General features: G+C 41.8%; 1 protein-coding gene across 11 annotated transcripts in view; it reads right to left on the minus strand.

Annotated features, from left to right (window-relative positions):
* The window catches only part of RFX3 (regulatory factor X3), a 287,861-nt gene that overhangs the window by 19,385 nt on the left and 245,813 nt on the right, over positions 1-22,663 (minus strand). For all 11 annotated transcript variants that reach the window (XM_027041121.2, XM_027041122.2, XM_027041125.2 and 8 more), the window contains 2 exons: positions 18,771-18,979; positions 8,759-8,912 (listed from right to left, as the gene is read on the minus strand). In XM_027041121.2, the coding sequence (XP_026896922.1) occupies positions 8,759-8,912; positions 18,771-18,979 (363 nt within the window). The remainder of the gene's footprint in view (positions 1-8,758; positions 8,913-18,770; positions 18,980-22,663) is intronic.

A 22,663-nucleotide genomic window follows, 5' to 3' on the forward strand; every position in this document is an offset into this window, starting at 1 on the left:
AATTTTAATTCTACCACCCCTCTTCTGCAGAAATTATTTTAATTTTTTTCTTTGATGTTTATTTTTGAGAGAGAGAGAATGAGAGAGACAGAAGGAGGGAGAGAGGGAGGGAGGGGAAGGGGGAAGGGCAGAGAGAGGCAGACACAGAAAAGGAAGCAGGCTCCAGGTTCTGAGCTGTCAGCACAGAGCCCGATATGGGGCTCGAACTCACAAATCGCAAGACCATGACCCGAGCCAAAGTCGGACGCTTAAGTGACTAAGCTACCCAGATGCCCACTTTTGCAGAAATTATTAACCGGACAGACAGTGGAGGCTGGCTGGGGCATGCAAACATGTCCTCTTTGTGCCAAGTAGCCTGAGTCAGGTTTGAAGTGCTTCTAGTATCAAAACATCTGGCCTACACACTTGGAGAAAATCGTATTTACGGAAGTGTATTTTGTACAGTGATGGTGAAAAGTCGAAAACGACTCCTGTGAATTGAGGCACTTGTGATCTCAAACGAGAGCCGTTTCTTTATGGAAGGACCAGTAAGCACCCTCGTCGCCTGTTTGTGAGCAAAACTACCAGAAAGACAATGGCAAGGCCAGAGCCACCTGGACAGGGCAGGGGATAAGAGTGTCGAGGTGGCCAGCAGAGGGAGCGTCATGCCTAATCTGTGCCGCAGGATCTCCCACGCCTTGCTGGCCCTGCGGTCGGTTGGGGATCTCAGGCTCACTCTTTCCTAAGCAAAATAGCCCAGGGGTGGACTTTGCTGAAGAGAACAGGGTGCCGAGATTTCTTTCCTGATGTGTCCAATGACCATTTTAGTTCTTGAAGTACATGAAGAATTCTTGAACTATTTTATCTTCTTTTCCCACTTCTGAACGCTTTAGGGGAACTAATCTTTAGTTGAAAGCACTTATGAATGCCCGGCTTGGTACAGAGGGTCTCTGAAATGTTGACAGACACATCTTAGGGAGAAGGAGTACTTCTTGGTCTAGAAGTTTTTTTCTCCTGATAAAAGAATCCAGTAGGTAAATCATGAAATCGAGTGAGAAGTTCTACACATTGGCAATCTGTCTTTCCATCATTCTTTTGTACTTCCTTTTTTTTTAATGTTTCTTTATTTCGAGAGACAGAGAGAGCGAGGGCAGGGGACGGGCAGAGAGAGCAGTGGGGAGGGAATCCCAAGCACTTTCCAGGCTCTATCTCACAAACCATGAGATCATGACTTGAGCCTAAACCAAGAGTCAGACGCTCAACTGACTGCACCACCCAAGAGCCCCTATACCTCCTTTCTTGAATGTCTTTTGAGCACCTATTGGAAGCCTGTGTTTCGACCACAGTTATAAGCGAAATTCTATTCTTCGAAGAGCCTAAGAGATGGGGTTACAGCCCAGAGCAAGCAGGAAGGAAATCAAGTCCAGGTTGCTAATGAGCAGGAGTCCCAAAGGAAAGGGCTGTGGCCCTGGGCGGCTGAGTCAACAGGTGCTTTTCGCACACTCAGAGAAAGAAAGGAACAGAACAACAAACCAGGAAAGAGGAGGAAGAATGGGAGAGCTTCTACAAAGCCAATTCTTAGGAAGGTGTAGAAGAAAGGCCTCCCATGCGTCTGCTCCGGGAGGTCACTTTGATGATTCATTGTCAAGCTGTCAGAATCGAGCTCATGTAAAGGAGCACATTTACAGCTAAAAGCAAACTCCAAATTCCAAAATGATGATTCTGACTTAGGTCCGGTCTGTGGGTGGGCGCAGAGGAGCTGAAGGGTGTAATTTATCGTTGGAGCTGCTTCCCAGCAGACTAAGCTTTCCAGTTACAATTTGCTTAGGCTAATATTCCAGTGAGTTTGCATATTCTAGACGTCTACGAACAAACAGTAGGGAGGGAAAGGGTGGTGGGACCATCAGGGTGCATCCTGGAATGCAGAGAAGAAACCCTGGGACAAAACAATGAAAGCTTCCACACTAGGCATCTGGTGCGTGTGTGACGGTGAATGTGTGCATCTTTGGGGGAGCTGAACAGTACAGACGGAAGTAAGTTTGAATCGGTCTGCAAAAAAATTGTACGTGAGATACTAAAATGTGAACGGAACGGAGCCCACGTGTGGCGATTTGGAATGATACGGTCCTGCTTTCTGCCGCATGCTGGCTCTGCTTTGGGGAAACTTTCAACCTGTTTTCCCATCTTTTGCAAGGTTCTGGAGAATATTAAATAAGAATGTAAAACATTTTGCACAGTGATTATCACGAGGCAGTTCCTATATTAATTAATTAGAAAAAATTAGTACATATGAATAAACTTGATTATAAAGAATAAGTGATATCACTTTCGACAAGTATTCATTACATTTTTTAAGCTCCTGCCGTTCCAAGATAGCTTTTTGCTGCAAATGATTGTAACTTGTGGTGCAATTCATTCATTTTAAAATATTCTAGAGCACATCTATTATTCCACAGGTACGTTTTCAGTGTATTCCCTAGTTGCACTGGAGTAAAGTCACTGAAATTTATCTTTCATTAGATTGATTTTGCCTTAAGAATCCATGCTTATTTATCACGATTATCCTTCTACCAAATGGAACTTTTTCACCCAACTTTTATCCTAAAAGCTTGCCTGTGGAATTATTATTGCTCTTCTCCAATTTTTAGGTTTTGAAGATTTTTTTCTCGTCTACTTTGAGTACATCAACTTTGATATATTCACATTTTTCTTTGGATGGTATATTCTTAAGGGATCTTCCATTTTTTCCCCTAAAAATATTACTAAAGTATCATCTTTTTTTATGTTGACATTCATATCTGAATAAGTGAAGCATCTTTTGGTTTCTACTTTTTATTTCAAAAAATTGGTTATATGGGCGGCTTAGATGTAATATTAAGTAAGTATAATGAGATTATGACAAAGAGAATTGAAATATGTTTAATAAATTAAAGGTAACAATATTTATCACAGAAAATCATTTTACGAAGCAACCAAAATTTATAGATTCAGAGAATGTATTAATGGACTACGTCTATTTTGAGGAAAAAAAGCACACATACCATAAACTCCCAAATAGATTCCAAAGAGTCATAAAATTCAAATAAAAGGATAGTTTTCTGCTCAGAGCTGCGCAGAAAGCCCTGAGTTTAAAAAATTTTTTATTTAACAGGTGTGCAAACAGCTGCAACTTGCTTATTCTGTTTTATTCCTGCTCCTAAAATTGCACCACTCCCAGAGAGTCTATGGGTATATTTATAATATTAAAGTTCAAAAAGGTATATAATTTTAGCAGTAAATAAGTTCTGTTTCCTTTTTACCACCCAGGCAAAAAATATAATCCTGAAGCTCTGAAATTGCACATGCTTTAAATAACTTACCAGTCAGCATTACTGTGGCAGCTGACTGACATTTAGAAGAAAACGTGTTGGGCTGTGATGCGCTATCTGTTTCCTCTGGGGGCGCCATTGCATGGTGGTCTGCACGTCAACCGAAATGGTAGTGTTAATGGGGATGCAAAAAACAGTAGTTTTGTACACCCGTATACCGTGCTTGTGTGTACAACGGGTATCGGTCTCTCCTGCCTGCTCAAAGCATGTAAACAATTGTTAATCCTCAAATGTACCTGTTGAATTCTCACTAATGAAGATACATTAACTGTCCCTAAGTTGCTTTCAAGGACAACCTCTCCCCCTTGCTTCTGGATCTAGCTGGCTGTCCGCCAAATAATGTGAGCGCAAGGCAAAAACCGACGGTCCAGCCAAGTTTGTGACTACTTCCCAGGCTTCTTCTCGCTGACTCCCCAACTGTTCTTGCTCCCATCCCCCATTCTGCAGCGTTTTTGCTCGCCCCACCCCCATTCGTGCAGCAGGTGACGAGCATGGTGGTTTAACAGCAAGAACTTGGGGGCCAGACTGCTTGGTTTTGGAGCCTGATCTCACCACTTAGGGGTTGGGTGACCTTAGGCGAGCTACCTGACGGCTCTGTGTCTCATGTCATCATCTGTAAAACAGGTATAATAAGGGGCGCCTGGGTGGCTCGGTTGGTTAAGTGTCCGACTTCGGCTCAGGTCATGATCTCATGGTTCGTGGGTTTGAGCCCCGCGTCAGGCTCTGCGTTGACAGCTCAGAGCCTGGAGCCTGCTTGGGATTCTGTGTCCCCCTCTCTCTGCCCCTGCCCCCCCCCCTCAAAAATAAACATTAAAAAAACTTTTTAAACAGGTATAATAATTTTCATTTATAGGGTTGTTGTGAGATATTAAGTTAATAGCCACAAAGCACTTAGAACAGGGCCCGTCACATAAGTAGTATGCACATCACTTGAAATTTTTGGGTTTCTTTCCTGATCCAATTCGACTTCTTGTTTACTGAATTTGATGGTATATATTGGGTCTTGCTGGTGTCTGACCTTCAGATTTTCCACGAAAGCTTCCCCTTGGCCATGCTCCCTTCCATTTCAGGTAGGACCTGCGTGCATGTCTCTGTGTGCCTGTGGTGGTCTCCACCCCTTACCCCCCAATTCTCACCAACTTCACACAGTTATGAACTCTTTTTGCCCTTTAGCTATCACTTCAAACATCATTTCTGGAGGGCAGGGGGGGAGCCTTCCCTGGCCCTCCCAGGCTAGATGAAGGCCTCATGCTTCGAGCATTCCTATTTCTCTTTAATTTTGTAGCTCTACAGTTATGTGAATATTTAGTAAATATAAATTCAAAAACTAAAATGTAAGCTTCTTGAATGCGAGGTCAAAATCTCTTTTGTTCATTATTATAACCTAATCATTACAGCATTTGGTCTAGAGTAGGTATGTAAGAAATATCTGCTAAACAGAGGCACCTGGGCGGCTCAGTCAGTTAAGCATCCAACTTTGGCTCAGGTCATGATCTCACAGTTCATGGGTTCGAGGCCCACATCGGGGTCTGTGCTGACCGCTCAGAGCCTGGAGCCTGCTTTGGATTCTCCCACTCTCTCTGCCCCTGCCCCTCCCTGCTCATGCTCTGTCTCTTTCTCCCTCTAGAATAAACAGTAAAAAATTGCTTTTTATATAAAAAATATGTATTAAACAAATGAACAAATAAATTTCAGAGGTAAGTCTGAGAGTCAACATCGGTGAACAAGATTTGCCCAAGATTATACCCCTATAAATGTCAGAACCATCAGGAGAATTCAGTTCTCCGGGCTCAAAGTGCTCATTTTTTCCAGGGCATTAAATCTTTGGTTACACACATCATACAAAGAACCATGCAATTAGTGTGGTGTAGGTTCTAGAATGAAAAGTAAATGTACAGATCAGAGAGTACGGGGGTATCTAAGGTAGTGGGGGGGGGACTGGGCTCCCCTGAGGAACTGATATTTAAGACATGATGTAGGACTTAGCATGAGCAAGGGGGAGTTGGGCAGAAGATTCCTGGTAGAAAGAACCATTGACACAGTGGGCCAATGATGAGAAAAGCTTGGTGAATAAGAACAGAGCAAAGACCACTGTGATTGCAACAAAAGGAATAGGAGGAGGGAGGCTGAGGTTAATCGGAGAGGCAGGGCCAGATCATGTACCACCTCGTGCACCAAGGAAAGAATTTTGTTCCTTACCTAACAGAAGAGAATACCAATGATGGGTTTTAAGTAGGGATAACACAACCACCTTGGCCCTTTCTTAAGACAATACTGACTGTACTAGGGGAGGTTTGGGAAAGAACAGATTTAGTAACAGGGTGGACATAGGGGTCCAGACAGAAAGACATGTAAAAGATGATGCCCAGGTGTCCAGCATGATCAACTGGGAGAATCGTGGTACCATTTACTGGGAAGGAGCCATTGGTAGACAGATCAAGAGTTTGATTTCATTAAGTATGTAATGAGCTCTCAATAAATAGTAAGAACTATTATTGGGTTTGTGGTTGCTGTTGTGACTGATGATTGAAAACCAATTGCTGCGATTGAGGGTAAGGGTGACTTTTATGGATTTCAGTGGATTAGGGCCCGAGGTGTTGCCCCCACAGGCACTTCTGGACTTGGTGTTTGAAAAGGGCAACCACCTAAGGGGCTAATGCAACTGAGCCTCAACATGCAGAAGCCCCCCCTTTTTATTTATTTTTTAACCTCCAATCTGATTTCTAGTGTAGGCACAGGATAACATGGGAGGGACACATGAGAAAACAGCCTTTCCTTTTTCTTGAATTTCCTTCTCCTCCTTTCAAGAATCGAGAAATTTCGGGGACGCTAATATGACTATGATCTACGGGTCTATTATGGCCAACAGACGTTATGAGTCCATCAGCGTTGTATGGGGAGAACAAACCTAGAAAACTACGCTTAATTGGCTTGGGCTGAATAATGGATGAGTAAAGACAGCTCAAAGGATTGTCCTATAAATCGGGTAAGGGAGGGGCGCCTGGGTGGCGCAGTCGGTTAAGCATCCAACTCGCGGTCCGGGAGTTCGAGCCCTGCGTCAGGCTCTGGGCTGATGGCTCGGAGCCTGGAGCCTGTTTCCGATTCTGTGTCTCCCTCTCTCTCTGCCCCTCCCCCATTCATGCTCTGTCTCTCTCTGTCCCAAAAATAAAAAATGTTGAAAAAAAAATTAAAAAAAAAATAAAATAAATCGGGTAAGGGAGAGAGTAGGCAAAGAAATCAAGAGGTGTGTGTATTAGATTGCGGAGCTCACACAGGTGTCTTACACCATATTTTCTGATCTAGATCTTTACTCATATCTTTACCTCATGGGGGAATCTGTCAATTCATCTACATTGTTTACATATAGTAAAAAAAAAAGAAAAAGAAAACAGAATGCCTATGGGGATGGTTAATTGGCAGCATTGACTACGTAAGACCGTTTTGACCCTGCTGAGCCAGCAACACCCACACAAGCCTGTGAGGGGGTTGCTCAGTCTTCACACTGTGTGACCGGCGCCTGCCCACTGCCCTTCTTCCCTCGAGATGTGAGGGAAGCAAAGACCACACATCAGGATTAGTCACATGGTATTAATTAGAATCCCTGTTACCATTATCCCGACCATCTTCTTAAAGAAGTCCCCGGAACATACGAGGTGGTTGGCAGACGTGTTAAACAGACCAAGAGGCATGTCTGTTTCCAAGGTGTTGGGCCCTGACTCGAGAAAATTTACAGTACTTAATCTACGCACCAACTGGGCATTTGGCAACCAGGTATCTGTAAGACAACTACTGAAAAAGGCACTAAGGGGAGGTCAAATCTAAGAAAAGGCCAGATGGTTTTGGTTCCATGAGGTCCCGCTTATCTCAGCGATTCTTGCTAAATCTCACACACATATATACATCGTTGGCATCATTAAAGCAAAAGCACCATTGAGCGTCTTACAAACACATAATACATCAGCGCACAGCGAGGGATTTTAAAGAGGGACAAAGGAATCTTTTCAAGAACATTCTGAATAAGTCTGACATGTATTTTATTTGTATTAGTGCACTTATAAAGGTCCTTGAGGTATTTTAATGTATTTTTAATTTATACCTTTATTATCTTATTTCTTAAGCTAGGAAAAGGGTCTCATAATTATTTTGACTTTAAATTTAAACAAGCACATACACACAGCTTTAAAAGGCACATGTCTTCTTTACTGCTTTGGGTAATTTGTAATATGGCCAAATTTGGTGCATAATCTAGGAACGTCAGAAGGACCCCCGATTCAGTACAACAAAATACACTGGTGCAGAATTACTGGAGGATTTGTATCTATTCCTCATCATATTAACCAATCCTTGTGTAAATTTACATCAGAGTATCAGCTTTTTGACGCTCGCTGAAAATAAGATATTTTTATTTTCTATCTAAAAATTCTGAAGATGGGGCGCCTGGGTGGCTCAGTCGGTTGGGCATCCGACTTCGGCTCAGGTCATGATCTCATGGTCCGTGAGTTCGAGCCCCGCGTCGGGCTCTGTGCTGACAGCTCAGAGCCTGGAGCCTGCTTCGGATTCTGTGTCTCCCTCTCTCTCTGCCCCTCCCCCGTTCATGCTCTGTCTCTCTCTGTCTCAAAAATAGATAAACGTTAAAAAAAATTTAAAAATTCTGGAGTTACTTTTTTTTTCTATCTTTAGCAATTAGAAGCCAGGGTTCGAAAATCAGAGTCTGAGTCTTTGAAACAGGTCTCCACCACGCATCAGCCACATAACCATTTCATCTGTGTCCTTAGCTTTCCACATCAACCTCAGAAACGCACTGTAGAATAGGATAACGTGGTACCTACCTCAAAAAGCTAAGTGTCCAATTCTCTTTCACCTATAAAGGTTCTCAAACTGTGCCTGACACATAGTAAGTATCCCCAAAATGTTAGCTATCCTCACCACCATCACTATTACTAGCCTTCTGAAATTGGATCATTTCTTCTGTTCCTGGGCACTTGGAGGAAGAGTCTACAAAATACATATTTAATTCTGCCCTCTGTGTTTGTAGCCCTGCGCCTTACCAGAAACATCAGTATTTCTTATTTTCTCTTCAATGGAGGTTCAATCACTTATTTTCTGTTCAATCACTGTTCAGGCCAGTGATTCTCAAACTTTTCCTTTCCATAGACACCTTTACAACATACTGAAACAGCCCGCAAACTTTCACGTGATATAATTTGTAATTTTAGAAATCTTTTCATTAAGAAGGTAAATATAAGAGGGATTGAAGGACCCCCCCCTTTAATAACTCTACAGCCCCTCAGGATCTTCCTCCATGGTCAGAAACAATTGCTTTCATCAGTAAATAATATATTTAAGTTAAAATGAAATTCAGTTTCTTTTCTCAAAGCCCCGTGAGTCATGGCTCTTGCGGCCTCTCTTACCTCGCCCATGACTGCAATGGGTGTTTCTCCTGTTGCCTGAGCAACACGATGCTCTACTAAGTAGAACATGTACTCGTCGTAGAGGAGACGGATCAGGTGGAAGGAGCCAAAGCTAGCAGCACTGCGTAAGGTTAAGTCCCGAATAACCATTGAGCTGTTTTAAGAGAGAAGACATATATGCAGCCAATGTTAGTGACCAGTTCAACCTACTTTTCTTCCCAGACGAAGTTAAGCGAGAGGGTCTAAGAGGCCAGTGTAACACACAACCTGTCACGCAATAATTTCATTACTGAAAGCAGTTGGCTCAACTCTTTTCAACAGGGTGGGAGCGACGCTGGGGGCGGGCGGTTTCGGTTAAGCGACCGACTTCAGCTGAGGTCATGATCTCCTGGTCTGTGGTTCTAGCCCCACCTTGGGCTCTGTGCTGACAGCTCAGAGCCTGGAGCCTGCTTCTCCCTCTCTCTCTGCCCCTCCTATGCCCGTGCCTGTCTCTCAAAAATGAAAAAATGTTTAACAAAATTTTAAAAAAAGAATAAACAGGGTGGGAAAGAGGTAGCCCTTAGTGGGTTTCGTTAGATCCTTATCAGACCTAGACAGCTCATCACTGGGAAAAACCATTTCATTGTCACGGGCGAGCCTTCTGATTGCATTACTCTCGCAGATGGATCAGAACTGAACAAAAAAGATTTTTGAAAGACTAACAACTCATCACCACCCTAAGGAAAAGCAACTTTGAGGGAAGCCTTACTGATGGGCAAACAACACATCACCACCTCTCAGCGATAACAATTCTGGACGCACACTTGGGAAGAAATAGGTATCTGTGCCACACAAAGGTTGTGAAATATACTAAGTAATGCTCCCAGATGTGGCAATCTGGAATGGAGGTACATATGGGGACCCCTGCGAATCCCGTCAGAAGGCAAATTTATTAAGTGATTTCAACTTCTGACTGATTTCCATTTAAATTAAGGTGATTTTCCATTAGAAATAAGAATAATACAATTAATTAACAATGCATATGTTTGAAAAAAGTGAACATTTAATTTATAAAATATGATACCAAAATGTGATTATTAACACTAACAATATATTCTATTATAAATAGAATATTTATATTCTATTATAAATAGAATATTTATATTCTATTTATAGGAGAGAGAGAGAGAATCTCAGCTGGCTCTAGGCTCTGCATGGAGCCCAGTGCGGGGGGCTTGATCCCACGACCCTGGGATCATGATCTGAGCTGAAATTAACAGTCAGATGCTTAACTGACTGAGCCACCTAAGTGCGTCTTCTCTAGTATAATTAAAACAGAAAACAGTCCTAAACGATCCTGGCCTCGCTGAAGATGTGTCAGTCTTGGAGCCTGTCCGTGCACTTCAAACCTCCTTAATATTTCTATCTTAGAGTCAGCGGTGGCTGTGTGTGTGTGTGTGTGTGTGTGTGTGTGTGCATGCGCGTGCACACGTGTGTTTCTTATCACTTTCATTTTGTGGTCTTTTTTAGAGATTTTTGGCCCAGGAAAACTCAAACAGCCATTATATTCTTGGATAGATGGAATCTATAAATGAAATCTCATAAATGTACAGGCTGATATTCCTATGGCCTGTTTTGCAACGAAGAAATGCAAAATGTCAGGCAGATGGAAAAAGACTGTGCTTCTGTTTTCTGTTTCATTGTCAACTTTATTTATGTAGGGCCTATTAATATATCAAATTCTATACATTTAATTTGGCAAGTGGCAGATCACCAGGGTACATCTGAAACTCTAAGCCCTACATTCTGAATCTGGCTCTTCATTAATTCACTGTCAACTTCAAACAAACCATTTCCCTGAGATTGGTTTTCCTCTTGGGTAAAAATAAAAGCCACATTTTTGGTCTTACCTAACTTATATGATTATTTCAAGGATGTGAAATAAACTTATGAATGAACAGATCACTACTTAAATAGAAGTGGTTACAATTATAATACACAGGAGAAGCTGAGTTTCTCAAACTCAGTTGGTTATAGCAGCAAGAACAGAAGGTTATTATATGATGATGGCAGGGGACCTCTTATTGGTGGATTTACTTATTAAAAAGAAAAGAAAAAGCAGGAATTTGGAGTGAGGCAGAGTCATGTTAACCAGAGTGTGATTTTAAGTGTAAGCATGTCATTCAACATTTTAAGGTTCAAGGTTAGTCTGGGGGTCAAATGAGATAATGGATAGGAGATCTTCAGAGAACTACCCATTATGGGGCACCTGAGTGGCTCAATTAGTTAAGGATCCAACTTTGGCTCAGGTCATGATCTCACAATTCACAGGTTCGACCCCTGCATCAGGCTCTGTGCTGACAGCTCGGAGCCTGGAGCCTGCTTCAGATTCTGTGTCTCCCTCTTTCTCTGCCAATCCCCTGCTCATGCTCTTTCTCTCTCTCTGTCTCTGTCTCTCACACATAATTAAACATTAAAAATTAAAAAAAAAGAAAACTCCATTACTAATTTCTCTGACATTGGTTGTAGCAACATTTTTCTAGGTATGTCTCCTAAAGCAAGGGAAACAAAAGCAAAAATAAACTATTGGGACTACGTGAAAATAAAAATTTTCTGCACAGTGAAGGAAATAATCAACAAAACCAAAAGACAACCTGAGGAATGGGAGAAGATATTTGCAAATGACATATCTGATAAAGGGTTAGTATCCAAAATATATAAAGAACTTATATAACTCAACACACACACACACACACACACACACACACACACACACACCCCGATCCAAAAAAACACAGGCAGAAGACACAAGCAGACATTTCTCCAAAGAAATCCAGATAGCCAACAGAAACATGACAAGATGCTCGATCTCACTCATCATCAGGGAAATGCAAATCAAAGCCACAATGAGATGTCACCTCACACCTGTCAGCATGGCTAAAACTAAAACACACAAGACACAAGAAGTGTTGGTGAGGCTCTGGAGAAAGAGGAACCCTGGTGTGCTATTGGCAGAGATGCAAAGTGGTGTAGCCACTGTGGAAACCAGTATGGAAGCTCCTCAAAGTTAGAAGCAGAACTATCTTATGATCCATTAGTTGCACTACTGGGTATTTACCCACATATATAAAAACACTAATTCAAAGGAATACATGCACCCCTCTGTTTATTGCAGCAACAATAACCAAATTATGGAAGCAGCTCAAATGTCCACTGGGAGGTGAATGGACAAAGAAGTGGTGTATATATTCAATGGAATATTACTCAGCCACAAAAAATAATGAAATCTTGCCATTTGCAACAGCATGGATGGGGCTAGAGCGTATAATGCTAAACAAAATAAGTCAGGGAAAGACAGATACTGTGTGATTTCACTCCTATGTGGAATTTAAGCCACAAATGAGCAAAGGAAAAAAATGACAGACAAACCAAGAAAGACTCTTAACTACAGAGAACAAACTAATAGTTACCAGGGGGGAGGTGGGTGGGAGGACGGGTGAAATAGGGATGGGGATTAAGAGCACACTTATCATGCATGTTGAGCACTGAGGAACATATAGAACTGTTGAATCACTATATTGTGCACCTGAAACTACCATCACACTGTATGTTAATTATACTGGAATTGAAAAAAAAAGGAAAACTACTCGTTACCACAGTACTACATATATTAGAGTTAATAATACATTCACTGTCATAAACCGTAGTTCTAGTGAATAATTCCTCAGACTCAAATACCTTAGTGAATACCTCAAGTTTAGAACTCAGTAAGTGAGCTACTAGAAATAGATTAATTCTTTCATTCCTATGCCACAGATAAAAAATTATGTTTATAATTCTACGCACGCCTTTCCTAAAATTTAATGACACATAACCCATTTGTAAAAATAATAAATATAAACACAATACCTATTTGAAATCAAACATTTGTTTTCCTATGGAAAAATCTTAAAAGGCAGAGAAATCCCTCTACTTAAAAAAGCAAAAGCAGGGGCGCCTGGGTGGCTCAGTCGGTTGAGCGTCCGACTTCGGCTCAGGTCATGATCTCGCTGTCCGTGAGTTCAAGCCCCGCGTCGGGCTCTGTGCTGACAGCTCAGAGCCTGGAGCCTGCTTCGGATTCTGTGTCTCCCTCTCTCTCTGACCCTCCCCCATTCATGCTCTGTCTCTCTCTGTCTCAAAAATAAATAAACATTAAAAAAAAAAAAAAAGCAAAAGCAAACACAACCCAAAAGCAACAGTAAAATGTTGGATAACATTTTTACCTAAACTGATCCAAACTTGATCAGCTGGAGTAAATAATTTCGAATTGAAGCAGAATATTTGCTAATTGCATCTCTTGTTAAAGACAGAAAATATTCATAATATATCCCAGAGAAGACAAAAGGCTAACAAACATACAAAATTTCACTAACCTTACTCAAAATTACAAATTAAAACACCACATAGCATCTATCGTACTGTAAGAGATGAAAAGGTCCGGTGCTGCCGAAAAAGATGGGAAAACAACTCTCGTTTACTGGTTTTGCGAGTATACATTCACAAAACTTTTGTGGTGAAGGGAAATTTGGCACTATGTCTCAAAACTAAAAAGGCAGAAAACCGTTGACTTACCAATTCTAATTCCATACATTCACACAAATGAACAAAGATCATTTTAACTGTAGCAGTATTTATACTGGTGAGAAACTAGGAGGGAACACTAAATATCCATTAGTTGATGGTGGTTAAATAAATGATGGCTCATTCATATATCAATTGTATGCAATAGTTTAAAGAAATGAGGGAGATTGGACATAAAGGTAGTAACATGGAAAAGTATGATATAATGATATAAAAGTATGATATAAACTATGATATGATGTCAAGTTAAAGAAGTAAAATGTGTGGGAGTCATTTTAATATAACAACTGTCTTACAATTAAAAAAAACCTTATCCTTAAATAAATGGGGATGTGTAATATTTTATTAGCATTGAGAAAGCACACTTCATTAATACTGTGTTAGTCACTTTAAAAAGTTCAACCCTTTTTACCAAAATGTGTCTGAAGATACATGGCCAATTTCATGCAAAGATAATCAAGACAGTATTTTTTATAATTGTATCATAATGCCAAAAACCACCAAAATGCTTCAGAATGAGGGGAAAAGGTAATGTTTAAATAACACATGACACGTACACATAATAATATTGAATATTGTGAGGACATTAAAAGTTATGTGTTTGAAGATGTTTAATGATGAGAAATGCTTAAGATATAATGTTAAATGAAACTGCTTAGGGAAAGATACAGATAATAAACCATGGTAAATAACTAGATTCCAATTTTATATAACACTAAAAAAACCCAACAATTTACCAGTGGTTATTTTGGGGTATTGAAATTATGATGTAAGTTTATTCCTCATTATTTTTTCAAAGATTTTTTAAAAAAGTTTATCTATTTGAGAGAGAGAGAGAGAGAGAGAAAGAGAGAGCACATCAGCAGGGGAGGGGCAGAGAAAGAGAGAGAGAGAGAGAGAGAGAGAGAGAGAATCCCAAGCAGGCTCCATGCTGTCAGTACAGAGCCTGATGTGGGGCTCAAACTCACAAGCCACAAGATCATTGCAGGAGCTGAAACCAAGAGCCGGACGCTTAAATGACTGAGCCACCCACATGCCTCTTTAAAAAAAAAGATTTTAAGTAATCTCTACACCCAACGTGGGGCTCGAACTTACATCTCCCAGATCAAGAGTCATTGGGTCTACTGAGTGAGTCAGCCAGACACCTGTGCTTGTTATTTTTAGTATTTCAAATATTTTCCAAAGCGAGTGCATCTTGATTTCATTTTTTAAAAATGTTTATTTTTGAGAGAGAGAGTGCAAGTGGCGGAGGGGCAGAGAGGGAAGGGAAGTGGGGGGGGGGAATCTGAAGTAGGCTCCAGGACCCGGGCTGTCAGCAGAGAGGCCGATGTGGGGCTCAAACTCACAAACTGCGAGATCATGACCTGAGCTGAAACCAAACGCTTAACTGACTGAGCCACCCAGGTGCCCCTTGATTCCATTTAAAAATGTTTATTTTCCCTCTCTTTCTGTTCCTCCCCTACTTGCACTGTCTCTCTCTCTCAAAAATAAATAAACGTTAAAAAATAAAAAAAAAATTTTTTTTAAACGTTTATTTATTTTTGAGACAGAGAGAGACAGAGCATGAACAGGGGAGGGGCAGAGAGAGAGGGAGACAGAATCTGAAACAGGCTCCAGGCTCTGAGCTGTCAGCACAGAGTCCCACGCGGGGCTCAAACTCATGGACCGCGAGATCATGACCTAAGCCGAAGTCGGATGCTTAACCGACTGAGCCACCCAGGCGTCCCAATAAGCATGAAATTATTGTCCCATGTTTAGAAAAGAATCAGTTGAATCATTATCGATGCTACTTTAGTATCCCCTCTATGTTGGGCCTTTGCCCTACAGGCCAAGTATTAAATGACACATTTAACAGTTTAGTTGGAAACTTTTTGTCTGACTCGGACTTCCGTAAGATATGTTGCAAAAACTGACTAAGTGAATTCCATGTTGCTAAGTTACCATGAATTCAACTTCTGGTACACTCAGACTTATCAAGTTAATTATTTTGTCATGGATGAGAGACTTATGGTCTGGGCCCTGAAACACAGACCCTAACAAATGATCCTCTTTGTGTATTGGGGGAGCTATCACACCCTTCCTCAGAAGAAAAGGGAGAACATCCCTCCTGTGACCCCCATGCCAACTCTCTTTTAAAACAGTGCTTACAGTTGATTCCAAAAGAATATTACTTTTTGGAAGATTTATAAATTGTCCAGTTGTAAGCAAACTACATTCCCTGTCCCCCCTTTCGAGTCACTGTATCCGAGCCATAAATTTTGTTCTTTAAAAATGGGATATTTGGATGACTCTCAGGGTAGCTCTGAGGAATGTTCTGTTCTGTTAACCACAAAACACACAAGCTGAGAAATGGCCCACATAACTTCTCCATTTCTGCCCAGGAAAGGTGGTAATATTTTTTCCCGCCTCCTGGGGAGCCAAGAGTAGTCCTTCCAAGCCAGGTTAGCAAGGAGAGACCCCCATTTGGAGCAGAGGGTGTCTGTAACAAGGCTTCAACCTGCTGCCGTCACAGTTCACTGCCAGCCCATTTCCCCCTTTGTATGCATGTAAATAGATACAGAGACCTTGAGAAATTATCAGATTAACTGACTTCAGAACACCAAGGGTCTGTGTGTGTGACTGCCAAACTCTTATTACAAGGCCAAAACTGTGAAGAAGAAAAAAAAAACACTCTGTAATTCCGCTTCTCTGATAGTTTGTGAATGCAGTTTTAATTACTCAGTATGTTATTACGCCCCACTAAAAAACAGTTCGGATTTAAGGGCTCTTCGTTTCTAAGCTGTGGACTTTGCCTATAAGCAGGAGGTATGCATCTGTCTGAATATGCCTTTCCTTCTGTGGTCCTGCACTCTACGCCTTTGAGTCTTTTTGAAATGAAAATAATACCCATAATAGTGTCTAATAATAACAAGCCAATTATCCCCAACTCAGGGAGGACAGAGGGCAGACAGGTGATGGTCTACGGGGTTTGTATTTATGCAGAGAACAAGAAATACAAGTAAGTAATTTTCTCTCCTTTCAAGATACTTGCAACGGATCTCTGTGGAGACGAAGGCTCCAGGGGTATATTTCTAAAACGATATCAACTAAATATAGGAAAAAAAAAAACCCACAGGAAGGAGTAAGTGCAAGTCTGACATAACAACATAAGAAAGCAGTTAGGAAGGAAAAAAAAAAACACCTTGCTTTTTTCTGATCTAGAGAATGCACCCGGCTTTTGGCCATATAGGTTTTGGAATAACTGGCTTGTATAACTGGTTTCATCCATCGTTCATGAAATACATATACCATCTGTATGACTTTCTGAGAAGAAAATGTTGAATAAAAAAAGTCAAGTCACAAGCAAATGGGAAAATACCTGAAACCTTCTTAAGGAATGTTCTCAAATTAAAATTTGGAATTCTACCATTACTATGACTATTGCTGTATCTTCTTGGAGACACTGTGACAATGCTTTCCAAATCTTCTCCACGTAGCGGGGAAAACTTCAACAGTCCTCATCAACATTTTTCTCATTCACACCCAGATCTAAGCTAACACTGGTTTTACTGCACCGTGCCAGGGGGTCACGGAGTCAGGCAACATCTTAATAAAGCGCTTCTCAAATCACATGGGTTAAAGGTATTATTCAATGTAGGAGGCACCGAGCTGTGGAATTATGCCATTCCAAAAACAAGACAACAATAATAGAAAACCGGCAGGCTTCCTTTTACTGAGTTGGACCCTGGGCTAAACATGAGACCATTTTCAGGGTGTAAGAGTAAGCTAACTTGTAATTAAGCACCTATAAAGGATCTATGGTACTACTTGAGCTTCAGAAGTAAGAATTGGATGAAATCAAGTAAAATCAGCTGAAAGAAAGAAATCGCTTTTGGGAAGAGCCGAAGCAGCTGCCGACATAATTCAAACATGCCTGGCATCTTCATGAAGGGGGTCACAACGAGAGGGTGTGGGCTTCCGGGTTAACAGGTATACCAGTTCCTAAACTCTGTTGCTTATTTATATACCTTCTCCCTGCAAAGCTAGTTCTGGACTCACCCCTGGACTCACTCATCACCATGACGACCCCAGTGTGCCCGCAGCCAGTCTGGTATGTCCTGTGGTCACTACCTTCTGACACCTACATGGGAGGACAGAATCTAAATCAGGAACCACCTAAACCTCAAGGTAGATATGGCCGTCACGCCCGAGGCAGTGGGGGCATCTCCATCCAAAGAAGCAAAAAAACCCACTAAACTCCTACCGGTAGAAAAAAAATCCCAGGGTTAGAAATATAACTTAACTAATTCATGTTACGAAATGCAAGTCTATCCCTCCGTTCATCCCCTGTATTTCTGGTGTATAAGCCTATGTACAAGGCTCTGCCTTTAGCCCTTGCAGGAGACATATGGTCAACGACTCATCCCAACATTTGATGTCATACATCATGTAATCTGAAGGGCTTTCTCTTCTGGGGTTCCAGGTCTACTAGATTATTGGTTCTTAAACCGGCTATGCATTAGAATCACCAAGAGGAAGCTTTCTGAAGACATTTTCCCATCACCTCTATCCCTAATCACTATTACCCACCGGCCCAGATTTTGATTCATTCAGGAGGGTTTGGGGAGGTATGTAAGATTTTTGTTTATTTTACACTAATTCTAACAAGCAGCCAGGTTGTACACCTGATCAAATTAAGAAATTAACTAGATGGATGTGAGCATACATCACAATCACCTAAATGACTTTTTTAAAAGCACAGAACAAACTGAGGGTTGGTAGGGCGGGGGTGGGGGGGGGAGTGGGTGATGGGCACGGAGGAGGGCACTTGTTGGGATGAGCACTGGGTGTTGTATGGAAGCCAATTTGACAATAAATTATGTTAAGAAAAAATAAAAGCACAGATTGTTGCTCCCTATCTGATTGGCTCTGCCATTTCTGATCCTAACGGTTTGGGGGGGCGGAGCCTGAGAATTCGCTTTTCGAATACGTCTCCTGATGCTCCTGGTCTAGGGACCACAGCTTGCAAATCACCTCACTAGAGAATCAAGCGAGTGGTGTTAAGTGTTCCGGAAAGACGCCCACATAATGCCTGTCTGCAGCAGAGAGGACGACACCGGCCCTTTTCTGTCGCTGCACACGGCAGCTATGAGACGTCCCCAGCTGAGAACTCCAGGGCTGGGAGCAAGAGGTTTCGTCCTCCTAACAGATTATTCCCGTAAAGCTCCTGGAGCGATCCCATGATGCGGGCATCACCGGGGGTGGGCGGAGCGTCATCACGACGGGGAGTCTGCACCCCAAGCCTTCACTCGTGTCTTGTCTGTTGTCTGAGAAGCAGGTACACGCACACACGTGCGCGCACACACACACACACGCGCGCGCGCGCACCCGCAGCGCGTGGAGAATAAAACTTGGGAAAAAGTGAGCACGATACCTGTAGAAAGACCATTTTAGCAGGAACTGCCTGGCAGCTTTAGGGAAACTGGGCCTCCCCTCGTAGGGCTTCAGCGCCTGCATCATCACGTTGTCCAGCCACGCGGCCCACTGCTCCAGGGTGCTCTGCTGCTGGAGGGTCATCTTGAAGTCCGTCTCCAGTCTCTGAACCATGCTGTCGTCACACTGGCACACCCAGGAGGCCTGCTCCTGGGACGGTACACAGAAAGCAGAGGAAAAGTTCAGCCCCACACCTTTTCCTCCAACAGCAGCCTGCAAACCGGGGGCACGGCGGGAAATTAGCGCGAAGGCTTCAAGCCACCAAAGGAACTGGGAAGGTGAACCACAGCTGTCAAGTAAATGAACACCGCCTGGGTGCACGAAACAGCATGACTCGGGTTTTTCCACGTCAGCTGGTCTGCGTGAAGGCCCAAAATACGCGATCTCCGGGGGTGCCTGGCGGGCTCAGTCGGTTACACCTGACTCTTGATCTAGGCTCAGGTCACCATCTCACAGTATGTGGGATCGAACCGAACGCCGCATCGGGCTCTGCGCTGATGGTGCGGAGCCTGTTTGGGATTCGCTCTCTGCCCCTTCCCAGCTCGCTTTCTCTCTCTCAAAATAAATACACAATAAAAAAATTAAAAATAAAAATAAAATACATGATCACCCACGAAAAAGAGAATCTGAGCCAACAGTCTGCAGTCTTTCCTTCTATTGTTTTTATACTGCCTTCAAAAGTTCTCTCTCTCCCTTTCCTCACCGCCCCCCGGCCCCCCACAACCCAATCAGATAAAACTTTAAAGTCAATCCATTTGAGAAGATTTAGGGTAAGTCGGACGGATGAACTCAATGGTACTGGGTGGAAACACATGCTGTATGAGGTTTAGGCTTTGGGAACCACACAACTGAGATACAACAGTAGCAAAAACAAAACTACTTTTGAGAAAATGTAGACATCTACCTGCCAAGGATTTCGATTACTACTGTTTTCCTTCTGGCTCTGATTGGGAAGTTTCATGGTTGGTAACAGCTGTGGGAACAAGAACTTTTAAAGCTACGTTTCAGTAGTTGCTCTAAGTTTTAGGACGTTTCCAGGGCTATACTGTATTTTAACATTAAAAAGTATATACTCTCAATGTCGAAATATAATCATTTGGTAATATAACGTTTGGCGGAGAATCAGAGGACGTGGATCTTAATACAGGGCGCAAATCAACTAAACTGACCTCAAGTAACCCACGTAATCTATGTGGGCCTCGTGTTCCCAGCATATAATAGAGAAATGAAATGTGACAGGAACTTTTAAGCCGGGTTCACTGCATGCAGATAATGTTTTCGAGATAAGCTCCCGTGGAGGGGTGTCTGTGAAGGTCCTAATTCTACACCTAAAACATTGTGATTATGTATTTTTCTGCAAAGGGTGTTTATAGCTTCCATTCTCCGAGCTCTCAGAGGACAAGTTCATTCACATAGATAGTTTCCGCCGAATAAACCCCTAATCTTCATTTTCTGGTTCCAGCGTCTCTTCTGATCGTATAGACATTACCTATTCAAGAGACATTTCAACCGGGAGGCATTTCAAATACAAAATGCCCAAACTGAATTTATTTTTTTTTCCCAGGGAGACCTCCAGTTTCTTCTAAATTCTCAACAGATGACACCATCCCCTATCCTTCTCTTACCTAATTATTAGCCATAACGTCTTTCAGAATTACCTCCTAAGTATCACTTTCAAATGTTTTAAGTACACTAAGACAGAATTATAGAAAAACCTGAAAATACAAACAAGCACAAAGGAAAAAAATATTAACGGTATCTAAGATGTCAACGCTAAAAGCTAACTAAAACATGCTGATGTGTAAACCTTTCAAACTTTGCACATATGATATGTGCTGATGCATATATAAATACTTAGGGTAAAAAAAGGATCCTATTATACATTCTAGTAGAGATCCTGCTTAGTTTCACTTAACCTCCATATGATAACTGAATTTCCATGTAGGCAAATGTAGAGCTAGATTTATTGTTGAATGACTGAATTTGCTGTAAGGCACGAATATGCCATTATTTACAGAACCAAGTCCATCGGTTCCAGTTTTTTACTATTAGGAAGAACGATGGAACCATCTCTCTTGAAACTATTATCTTTGCAAATTCTGCACTTACTTCTTTATGATAGAATTACATAAGAACAGCTAAGCTCCTTCAACACACCCTGTCAAATGACTCGGAAATTTTATATCAAGAGTCTTGGAGAGTACCCAGGGAAGAATTTAGGCATCAAGGAAAGGACTGGGAAGTTTGCTTTTGTTCTTTGCATTAATGTCCAAGCACTTTAAAAATTGTGGTGAAAAACACGGAACATAACACATATCTTCTTACCCATTTTTTAAGAGTGCAGTCTAGGAGTGTCAACCATCTGCTTTTTATTATGCAATCGATCTGCAGAACTTTTTCATCTTGCAAAACTGAAACTCTATACTCACTGTAGGAGGGGGTGTTTTCTGTTTGTTTGTGCCCTGAGAATAGGGGAGGATATCGCACTGGTATCTTTGGAGGAATTTCATTTCATTTCTTACCATAAATTCAAGCTCACTATCTACTTGGAAGTTAGCTGTAAAGAAAGACAGGATGATGGGGAACTGAAACCTAACTCAGACAAATAAAACCACAGGACATTGTCTGGCTTTTCAAATGACATTATACGCCATTTTACTACTCTGGAGATTGAAAACATACTGATAACAGAGTACGCTGTAAATATTCCCTTGTGAAACAATCTGGACATTTCAACTCTGTAAACGGCCAAAGCTAAGGGTGACCATTAGAGATGTTCTCAACTTACAAATAAATTATATCCAAAATGATGAGGAGTCGGTAGCTTCACAATCAGAATGTCTTTTAAATAAACAACCACAAGCGTATGCGATGATACCGCATCAGGTCGACCTACCAAACCTACTTGCCCGTAATGCAGATGGAAAAATTACACATAAAAACGGTGCCACTGTAATGCTATCGATTCAATGAAACAGAAAATCAATAATGTGGCGGTAGAAAACTCATCTTGAACGCATGAGGAAAAGAAGATTTAATTAGGGGGGAATGCAATGGTGATGAAGATTTATGGATATCCTGAAGGAAACCTGTTAGAACTTTCGAGCTCTTCGGAGCGTTATGTTATTTACACTGAAATGTAACCTCATTGTTTTACATTAAAGTCTCCTTGATGCAAGAGCCATCACCCCCACGGGTGTCCATGCTACTGAGGTCAATCTTAGAGGGGCAGGGACAACTTCCAGGTGAACAGGAGAGGGTGATAAAATCGGAATGAGAAACGGAAGAAGAAGGAGAACTCCAGGGGACTCTAGGAAAACCCAGCAAACCTCCAAACAGAAAAGGAAAGCCAGAAGGGAGTAGAGACGGAATGTAGCACCCTAAGAAGGAGTTAACTGATCAAAACGAGGGTGCCAAGTAAGGTGTAGGGGGGCATGAAGGGCATGCCACTGTTGTTCCTGGTCCCCCGAGGAAAGGAAAGAGGACAGAGGGTAGAGGGTAGAGCATACACGTCCCAGCACTAATAACTGTCACGCAGACCCGGGAAAACTTGGGAGCTGAAAGCAGAGGAAGGGAAAAACGTAGCCTCAATTGGTGGGCAGAGGATGAGAAGAGAGGAGGTATAACCCACCATGTATATGCAAAGACGGTCTCAAGGTTGGCAGTTATAACCCAGAAGAACTCACTTGCATAAATACTTCATAGGGTTACAGATGCACAAATATTACAGAAAACCCTTCTCAGCTGTTTATTATTGGGAAGTATTCTTTTTTTTTAAATGATATATAAAAAGCATGTTATTTTACTTATTTTCCCTTTAAATTTATTTATTTA

This window comes from Acinonyx jubatus, chromosome D4 (genome assembly GCF_027475565.1).
Source record: "Acinonyx jubatus isolate Ajub_Pintada_27869175 chromosome D4, VMU_Ajub_asm_v1.0, whole genome shotgun sequence".
NCBI classification, from domain to species: Eukaryota; Metazoa; Chordata; class Mammalia; order Carnivora; family Felidae; genus Acinonyx; species Acinonyx jubatus.